Source organism: Siniperca chuatsi, linkage group LG21, assembly GCF_020085105.1.
Source record: "Siniperca chuatsi isolate FFG_IHB_CAS linkage group LG21, ASM2008510v1, whole genome shotgun sequence".
Taxonomy (NCBI): domain Eukaryota; kingdom Metazoa; phylum Chordata; class Actinopteri; order Centrarchiformes; family Sinipercidae; genus Siniperca; species Siniperca chuatsi.
Genome location: NC_058062.1, coordinates 13,668,931 through 13,679,091, shown reverse-complemented (window position 1 = coordinate 13,679,091; position 10,161 = coordinate 13,668,931). Strand labels below are relative to the sequence as shown.

At 40.7% G+C, this 10,161-nt stretch overlaps 1 protein-coding gene across 2 annotated transcripts; it reads right to left on the bottom strand.

Moving 5' to 3' along the window:
• Nucleotides 1–79: 79 nt before the first annotated feature.
• Nucleotides 80–8,997, bottom strand: gaa (alpha glucosidase). Of its 2 annotated transcripts, none has more exons than XM_044180936.1 (19): nt 7,885–8,997; nt 7,470–7,621; nt 6,756–6,921; nt 6,123–6,219; nt 5,864–5,983; nt 5,533–5,651; nt 5,139–5,270; nt 4,793–4,903; nt 4,594–4,707; nt 4,317–4,401; nt 3,997–4,114; nt 3,344–3,477; nt 2,961–3,112; nt 2,657–2,805; nt 2,388–2,529; nt 2,126–2,224; nt 1,018–1,182; nt 651–803; nt 80–505 (listed from the first exon to the last, which is right to left on the bottom strand). In XM_044180936.1, the coding sequence occupies exons 1-19, from the start codon at nt 8,422–8,424 to the stop codon at nt 440–442; spliced, it is 2,814 nt and encodes a 937-aa protein (XP_044036871.1). In that variant the 5' UTR covers nt 8,425–8,997; the 3' UTR covers nt 80–439. The 2 variants fall into 2 exon arrangements, with proteins under 2 accessions (XP_044036871.1, XP_044036873.1); XM_044180938.1 differs by having other exon boundaries at nt 7,470–7,615; nt 7,885–8,991.
• Between the last annotated feature and the right edge of the window lie 1,164 nt (nt 8,998–10,161).

Below are 10,161 nucleotides of genomic sequence, written 5' to 3'. Positions count from 1 at the left end.
TCTTAGGAGAATCATAGTAAACAATAAGCAAATGAAACCTTCTGATGAGCGCTCAAATGCGGTGCTGCACACAAAGGTATCTTTTTTTAAATCTCATTTTTATTTAAAATGCACTTCAGTAACAAAGATATATAAACATGACTTAAAAAATACAAATATTTATAAACAGTAGTCTTGATTCAGTGTAGCAGTTAGCAGCAAAAAATATCTAGCAAGAAAACCTGATACATCAAGATGATGGCTTCCTTTGTTTGATATTATCACATTTTTAAAAACCTGTTGCTTACAAAGTACTACTTTTCAATTTGGACAAAGAGGCAGAGCAAGCATGAGGTGCATCTCGAGCTGTGGGATTGTTGGGATGGCTCAAGGAAATCAGCTGGCGTTTTTAGCAGCAGTGAAAAATGCAAAGGCTTCTTGGATAACAAAGCTCAGTGCATCAGAGAGCCCATTGGACTGTAAACACCTCTGACATGGTCAAGGCCAGGCTGGTCACTGTCAAAACCTGTGGGAAGAGAAAGACAGTAAAAAAGGGAGGACAAACATGGCAAATAAATAAATATACAGGAGGAAACATATAGACAATTATCTGCAGAATCCCATCATTATCATACACCAAAAGAAGTAGTGCTGAGTCAAACAGAAATCACCTTGGTGTCGCTGCGGTATGTGAAATCCCTGACTTTGTCCCCATTGGCTAATACGTATAGAGGGGGTGAGGGCACCCCGAACACCTGTAGCCCTCCCAGCACCAGACCATCCAGGGCCCCATTCAGCCTGAGAGGATCACTCACCACCTGAGACTGAAGTAGAAGTTGAGACATTTAGGGACCATTTATATTTTTCCTTTGTCTAAATATATCAGGACAAGAGACCAGTAATGTCCAGGTTTTTAAGCATTTAAACATAATTGTATCATTCAGTAAAGAGACTTCTGAATCAAGTAGTAGTGTGGAAAAATGCAAAACATTGCCTCATCAGCTTTCCCGATGCAAATATCACCCGTCTCTTCCCTACCTGTCCAGCGATGAAGGCAATGTAACAATAATTTTCCATTTTGAAGGTGTCAAGACTGTCTCCGTCATCCCAGAACAAGTGGCCCCAGGCCCAGCCGCCTGCTGACAGTGCCACCGTCAGAAAGAAAGGGTTTCTGCGTGACGCTGTAGTTGTCAAAGCAGGTTCCTTCACAAGAAAAGGCAGATCGAAGAAAACACGATGAAACGATACAAAACGCACTCTTGTCTCCAAAGTGTTTCAGCTAGTTTTCAGCTTTTAAGACATCAGTCAGGATGTCATGATAGTTAAGTTCAACACAACCTGATGCAACATTTGATCATACGCATCCATGTCACAGGATTAGTACTGAAAACTAAGGTTTCTGCTCAAATAAAGGGGTAACAATTGTGTTTACAAAAATGCAAATGTCCAGTGAAAAATTATTTTCTTCCACTGAACAAAACAATTAATGAACAGCGACCAAAAAAAACTGATTGTTAAGCCACTAGAAATGAATCAACAATGTATATCAATCTAAATTTCAATCTTCTGCCATGGAACTGTATCGATTATCAAACAAAGCCAAACAAAAGGAACTATTATACTACTGATGACAGTAAACTGTAATATTTAAATGAACAGTTACAGTCACTGCTGTGCACTGCTTATTTATTTTACACCGGCCACAAACATGATTCAGCTAAATAGAAGTAGAAATTCATAGAAAAGGTTTCAGTCGTAGTCATCTGGACACTGTTTTCAGAATCAAGACGTTTCGGCTCCCATCCAGAAGTCATTCTCAATTGTGAATGACTTCCGGATGGGAGCCGAAACATCTTGATTCTGAAAACAGTGTCCAGATGACTACGACTGAAACCTTTTCTATGATAGAACACTCCTGGACGAATGAGGGACTACACCGTCTTATTTAGAAGTAGAAATTGTAAGTAGGAATTCTAAGTACTTGTTTCACCTGTCATGTATGGTGGGATTTTCCCCCATTCTCAAATATTTTATTAGTAATTCAACTACCATATTTTGTCTCCAACTGAACCAAAAATGATACAGACAGTGCTAAGCTCAGCAAAATGAGCTGCATATCGGCAGTTTCTCCAGAGTAGACACCCACCTGTTGGGGGATAATGTGTCCCTCCCTCACATGGACATTGATGGTGTCCAGAGGGGCTGGCAGGAGCAGGTACTGACCCTTACTGTAGAAAGGCTGACCCTAGAGAGCAGACCCCAAAGGGAAACAGGTGAACACTTCAGTCATGTGTTACCACAAAAAGCCTCAAACATGTTGGCCTTTAATAGTAAACAAACAAAGATGGATTGAACCTTAGTGGTAATATTCTGAGAGACAGAAAGCAGAGTAGGGTTGAGTGACTCACATTGTGCAGGTTGTACCAAGTGCCAGGGGGCAGGTAAGCGGCCAGCTCTACTGCCCCTTGCTCTAAGACTGGGCTAATGAGAAGTGAACTTCCCCACAGGAACTGTCGGTCTATGGTCTGACTGTTAGGGTCAGTGGGAAACCTAAGAGGGGGATGCATAGACAATGAGCAGAAAAAAGGATAATGTTATGGAAAGTGAAGCATGTGGTCTTAATCATTTCATTTATGTAGGACAATAGAGGATGGAGAGGCGAGGAGAGGACACGTACTCCATGAAGAGAGGCCTGGCCACAGTGTCAGCAGAAGTGTGTGCATGATGGAAGAGTGTGTAGAGGAACGGGAGAAGGGAGTACCGAAGCTTCAATGCACTCCGCATGGCTGCCTGGGCCTTCTGGCCAAATATATAAGGCTCCTGAGGCTGAGAGACACGGACACATAGAAACACACAGACAATGAGAAGATATAGAGTTACCTCCATTCATAATACATGAAACAGATGGACTGCTCTAGACGCAGTGGAAAAAACTACAGGGCAGACAGCCTACGTCCTAAGAAAGACACACAGTGTCTCACAGCATTCGGCTTGTCATTGTGGTTTCTCATAAATGGGTAGAAGGCCCCAAGCTGCATCCATCGCACACACAACTCCTCAGTGGTGTTGCCTCCAAAACCACAGATGTCTGCCCCCACAAGGGGCACCCCGAACAGGCTGAACTGCAGCACAGCTGGGGGGAGACAGGTGCAAAAGGTCAGTCTAAATCTATCAATTGATCTGTGATCACTTCAAAACAGATTAACAAATAAACTCTTTCTGATGGTTTGGTTGAACCTTTTCTACCATCTCAAGCCAAAATCCCAAAACTGAATAACCACAGAAGAATCACATGCATTCAAATAACTGTGAAAACATAACAACAACACAGTATTATGACCTTTCAGAAACTACATCGCCTCACCAGGGATGGAGTATCGAAGCTGCTCCCAGTCGCTCCTGACGTCTCCTGTCCAGACTCCAGAGAAGCGTCCAATGCCAGGGTAGGAGGAGCGAGAGAGGACGAAGGGTCTCTTCCCTCGTACCTTCACAAGAGCACTGAGGACAGCGGCCAACCCCAGGATGAATACAGTATACAGTACAAATAACAAAAGCCTAAGAAAAACTTCAAAATTTTAACTGTTCAAGAAAGTTGTCCTTCTATTCTTTTTACAATATTAAAATACCCAATAAACATACCCTTATAACCACGCAAGAGCAATTTAACTTTACATGAGCTGTACCACTACTTAACACCACCACGTACACAATGTTTTGTTCATGCAACACCTTACCTACGTTGACCTACTTTTGGGCTAAGCTAAGCGTTTAAGCTTGAGCTATATGACTAGGTGGTAAAAACATTTATGACTTCCCTGTCAACTGATGTCAAAAGATTAGACCTTTTGTTACAGTGGTGTGTTATAACTGTCCTATAAATCATTGCATAAAATGGCCATTTTTGCTAAATGCTGCAATTAACTTATTGCTTAATTTTATTCTGCTACTCATAGTGAAATAACCCAGCTCCCGCAAAACTAGCTCTGCAAACTGCATCTGATCGCTGCATGGTCTAACCTGTGTGTGGCATAGGCTTCTGTCAGTCCGTACATGTTGTGCAGGTTGTAGTGAGTGGACAGCTTCTGCTGAGCCGACATACAAAGAGTTCCTGAGTTCAACTGGCCTCCAACTACCCCTGTTTTTATGACAGTCAGAGGGACAAAGGCTACAGCTTAATGCAACATATGTAGCAATGAACTAAGTTATGTATCTATAGTCATTTACATGGTATCTTGTACAATATCCATATATGTACTTTAATATATAAACTGACTAAAAATGTAAAACCAATTATGTTTGTATGCTAGTAAGGTGCAACACTAATCCAGTACACTTACTGGGAGTGTAGGGCGGGTTCTCAAGATCACTGTCAGGACAGCCCTTCACTGAGCCCTGCACAAAACTGGCTGGTTCATTCATATCCTGGGTGGAGCATGGGAGGAAAAACAACAGATGATAAGATATTCTTCATGTGATTTTAAGGTGCAAACAAACTAAACACACAACCACAAAACCATGTGCTTGTTTCAGAACTGAAAACCTGACATACCTGATGTCTTAATGATTGCATCTGTAGCTAAATAACCTGTGCTCTGTGCGTGTGCAAATACTCACAATCCACAGACCATCCACAGGAACTTTAGAGTGAAAATCTCTGATGCAGTCCTCCCACCAGCGTCTGGTCTCTGGGTTGGTGAAGTCGGGGAAGGCTGTTGGGCCCGGCCAAACCTACATACACAATATGGGAATGTGCATGACATACACTCACAATGGGACAGAAAAGCATACCCCCCCCCCAAAAAAGAAGTCTAACCTCCCCTATCAGGATGTGTCCTGTAGCATTTTTAATGAAGACGTCTCGTTTCAGTCCATCATCAAAGGGTGAGTAAGTTCCAGGGGGGCTGGTGCTGCTGATCCCCGGGTCCTTAGAAACCAGGAGAGCATGACTCAGTCACAATTTAAGAAAGTTTTGCTGCCATCTACTGGAAAAAACATTGTTAATTATTACTTATGCTCATTTAGAGAATTACACAATACTATAACCAATTTAAACAACTGATGTACTGGGTGCATGTATTTTTCCTTTTTGAATTAAATGCATTTTTACTGATTGTTAAATCAGCCATTTGTGAGGTATTTTAAACTTAAAGATGCCACACCAGGATAAGGATGTACTTCATGCCTCTCTTATGGAACTCCTCCACCATCTCTGGGAGGTCCCGAAATCGCCAGGGGTCAAAGGTGAATACCCTGCGCTTATTTGCATAGTCCAGATCATTCCACTGCACATCCTGGAGATGAAAAAAATTATCTCACAAAACAAAGTGATTTAATGAGGGGTCTAATTGGATGTCAGCATTGTCTAGTGCTAATGATAACTAAAAGTATCTGAGGATGTCACAGTAAATTTTCACATAATGGTAAATTCACAAAACCTCTCTCTGATTATGGTAACATGTGTATATAATAAATGCACATATATAGGAAAAAGTTTTAATTGTGAGCTTTAATTATTACTTCCATTTTATAGAGCTTTGTGAGTACTTCATTTACCATGGGAAATTTTGCATTGTGCATGCGTTGTGCTACATGCCGGGTTGTATTTGAGGTTGTGTAACCCCAGCGACACAGATGAAAGCCCAGTGACCAATAGGAAGGCATCATAGGATAGCCTGGGGATAGATAAATGACAACAGGGAAACACATAAACACACTCTTGTCCAGGTTACCTCAGGGCTCCTTCAAATATACAGTACACACAGTGACATGCTTTTACAGGTTTTCCACTTAAAAACTACACATTTCTCTTGTTGGTATGTATACATGCCTGTTGCTCTTGCTACCTGGAGATGTGTTATTGAGTGTCAAAACTGAAGAGACATACCAATGACCTGGAGGTACTGTCGTATAACACTTTGAGGGTCAGGACCCAAGAAAACGTACAGGTCCAGGATTCCACCGATAGCCACCCAGGTGAGAGCGGGGGTCGGCTGCAACATCACCTCTACAGAGACATTTGGAAAGATATTTAGCTATAATATTCTCATATGCTAGAGAAATTCATTCTGTATGGAAAGTGAGGACAAACAAAATGGCAGTGGGATGCCATGTGTGTTTTATTATATTATATAACAGCTTGGTACCGATTGCATTGCTGTTGAGAAGGAAAACTCCATGTGCCAAGCCGTCCTCCTCCTGTACTATGTAGAATGGGTGGGAGCCATAGAGGTTAGCATCAGTCTGTAGAGAAAGTCAAGTGTCAACATTTACAACTTGAACACGCAAACAGGAAAGAGGCAGGAAATGACAAAAGCTTAATAAGGACTGTTCTGCAGGGACAGCTAAATTTAGGGATATTTTAATGTACTATAAATTAAAAGGAGGGGATGATTATGTTTTGCATAATGGACATCACTGACATGTTCCATAGACCAGGAGTTACTAAACCTTTTGGCTTGTGGCCCTTTAAAGCGATGCAATGACTGCTCGCAACCCGTTGTCAAAGGTTAAATGTCTTCAAGTTATGAGCAGTTCAATCAAATAATGTTCCCCTCTCAGATTTTATTTAAGATTTGTTTTATTCAGGTTTTTGAGACTGGAAGAGGTTAAACTGTTCAGTATTTCATCAAGATTAAAGAAAGATTTGTTAAAAAACTATTTGTGCAGGGGGAATATGTTTTATATCTTGTTAATTATCTCTTGACCCTTCAGATTTTTTCTTGTGACCCCTTGAGGGTTCCCGACCCTCAGGTTGGGAGCCACAGCAATAGACTCACATGAGGTGCCATGTCTCTGTTCCAGAGAGTCAGGGAAGTCCAGTTAAGATCCAGGAGGAGGGAGGTGTAATGCTCCCCAAGGCCAGACACAAGGGAAGAGGCCAGTGCAGTGGACAGCTGCAGGTACTGGTCAGCAAACAGCAGAGGAGCGACGGTGGTATTCATACTGGACAGGCACAGAAAACAAACATGCACTACATGATGGTCATGATTAAGAAAATCATTTCACACAAACTAAATAATAAACATATAGTTGGATAAATATCTCTCTCACAGTGTCAATCAAACTGAACATTATTATCTTTGTAAAGGTAGAATTTATGGCCGAGCTGTTGTATTGGACTGCATTAGATTTTGAATATACGGTACATAGTAAAAATATACTGCATATAAATACCAAAATAAAATATACACATGTACTAAAATGAATAAATATTAGTAGAAAAACAACCGTAATAACAGGCACAGAAATATACATTATGAATGTAGAATTTAAAGAAAACAATATACTAACTATTAACTGAACTGTATGACAGAATGATCACACTGCAAGTAGAAAATGGGATTATAACAGTGGGAATAGGCACAAGCCGACTAAGTAAGGGTAAGTAAATTGTTGATCATGATGAACACAGGTGAGGCTAAACAGACATTACTTTGACGCCATCTATATAATGCATCCTATATAGCTTAAAACTGAACAGAAATACTCACATCACCCTGTCATTGGATTTTCGCCGCACTATGAAGCCAAATGGGTCATACTGGTATTCAGTGGTATAGAGCGCATCTTGGGTATCAGCTCGGCTCTGAGCAACACCAGCTGGGAGCCTAACTTCATATCGCTGAGATGATGGGTCCTTTAACTTGAGAGAAAACAAATGTCAGCTCAGTTTTTTACCAGTACCACCTAATTAAGAGTTTGTATAGAATTGTAGAGGGTCTAATCTCTTGATCTCAATGGCAAGAGGAAGGCATATTTTACTCTTGCAATACATTTTCCACTCAAACTACATTACAGTCATCTATACTTAATATGCAAATCAACAGGGAAGTCAAGTGGACCCTCCTTCATATCCTTCATCAAGTCTTTTTAAATGGTTGCATAGGAAAAGTACTGGGTACTCACAGTGAGGTGTAAGCAGCCTGCAGTCTCTTCTGTGACTTCTAGGTGTAGAGTGGAGATATCTCTGGAGAGATAGGAGGGGGTGGCACGAGTCAGGGTGGCAGCCTGGCCTCGCGTGGTAGGCGTGAAGGGACCCATTTTATAGCCAGGGTACAAACTGGGGTAGAAGCACCAAGGTGGTCCTGCAGAGTCAGGCAAGGGGGCGTAGCAGCATCCCCTCTCTTCACACTCTCTCTGGCTGAGAAGCCTGTCCTTGGCACAGTCAAACCGATTCTCTGGGGCCATGGTGCATTCATCATATCTGGAAATATTAGTCTCTTGGGAGCTTTCTGGGTGGATTCCTCTTGTCTCCACTGAGTTGTTCTGTGGTTTTGCTGGATTATTATTAACAAGTCTTTCATGTGCTTTGGTTTTATGTTGCTTAGCATAGACTGATCTAATCAGTCTGGTCTCATGGTTCGACAAGTGGTTGATGTACAAATATAATGTCAAAGGAGAGGCGAGGAGGAGCACAGCTACAGTAAAGTTAGCCAACAGACCCATACCCTCATCAGAGATGCACCGCTAGGTCAAAGGGCACTTAAGGTGAACTCTGCAATAACGTTACACGCCTTGGGTTCCGTGTGGTGAAAATATCCAATATTAGAATAAGTTCTACCTATTACAAAAAGCCGTCATGAACATGTAACTAATGGAGAATCATTCTTACTCACAGTTTTGTTCATTTAGTGGATGTTGAACCGGTTTTTTTTTTGGCTCAGTGGCAGCTAGATTAGTTAGCTGTTAGCTAACAGTTAGCTATCGAGCAGTTCAGTGTCGGAGGTATTATTTAGCATTTCCATCCTAACAAATTACGTAAGAGCAGTGAAAACAAGTTGTGTTGCAAGGCAGCGGAACAAACTGAATTTGAATGAAACAAGATGACTACAGTGATAAAAAAAATGTCTATAAAAGACAAAGGAAAGTACAGGCTAAGATCAAACTAGGGCAAGCGTACTGGGACAAAAGTGCTCAAAAACCACTACAGCTGCTACTTATTTCTTCTAATTTTTGTAAATGAACAAATTCAATAGCAATGTCATTTCAGTCATAAAACATTAAAGTTTAATTCAAGGAGAGAAACTATGTAGACTAGAACAACAATTGCTATAAAATTTATTTAAATCAATATGCTCAATGTGATGTTTGGTTTCCTTGTAGACTAATGACACCACATCACCACACATCACACTTACATAGTATGTAGTAGATTTTCACCATTTCAGACTTAAGTACTAAAGACTTAAAGACTTAATCAAATATGTTTTGTGTTGTTGTATCGACCTCAAAAATATTATGTGCTATTAGTTAAATAAAACTATTGAGTCAAACACACTTAATGTGAACACCTGTAAATCTGATGACCACAGAATATGGTAATCACTCACCTTTAGTTATAAAACTTGATCACAAAACTAGTCCAGAATTCTTTAAACTAAAACTAAAATCAGACAGCCACCATTTTGCACAACTTACACTGGTTTTCAGGTCATTTTATAATTTCTAAAGCTACATGGTTTAGCTCCTACATATCTAGTAGGTATCCTGATGAAGAGGTGAACAGACAAAGCTCTTGACTGTGCCCATGTGTAAATTAAAAAGATAATGAAGCACATGCCCTTAACCATTGAAACAATTTTACTGAAAAAAACTAATAATAATCATACTTTTACTTAAACTGTAAAGTTGCAATTGTGAGAATTAATAATTTAAATGAAGGTTGCTTGCCTATTATATTAATACCATGTTGAAACTTTTGTACACACATACACACACACAGGGCATGAGGCTTAACAATTCAAAGTGTTGTCCTGTAGACTTGCTGACTGCAGGGAAAAGTTGATTAGCTGTTGCAAACAGGCTTACATTTATACAAAGAAACAGGGATATCAGAAAGAACATCATGTAGTGAGGACAGTATGTATTGTAATGGCCATGAGAAGAGAAGTATCAGTTGTGGGGAACGAAGCAGAGACTTTGGCAACTTATAGAGGGAGTGTAGGATTCCTCCACTAGGGCGTTGTCTCCACACAAAGGGTGGAATCGTGTGCCAAGAGGCTGGGACCAGCCTGTGCACCACCGAAGGGAGAGCTGTCTAAACCACAGCTCCTCCCCACCTCTGTAGAAACCTTTCAGATAGTTGTACATTCTCATTTAAAACTCTGTAATGTAAAGGAGAGGACACTTTTCTAGGATGTTGGCTACAGACTAACAGCTTGCTGACTGTGGTTTACTGAATAG

Coding starts and splice junctions, on each gene's coding strand:
- gaa (XM_044180936.1), bottom strand. CDS start 8,424: ATGGGTCTGTTGGCTAACTTTACTGTAGCTGTGCTCCTCCTCGCCTCT. Junction 7,622..7,884: donor CAGGCTGCTTACACCTCACT/GTGAGTACCCAG, acceptor TTTTCTCTCAAG/TTAAAGGACCCATCATCTCA. Junction 5,271..5,532: donor ACAATGCAAAATTTCCCATG/GTAAATGAAGTA, acceptor TTTCATCTCCAG/GATGTGCAGTGGAATGATCT.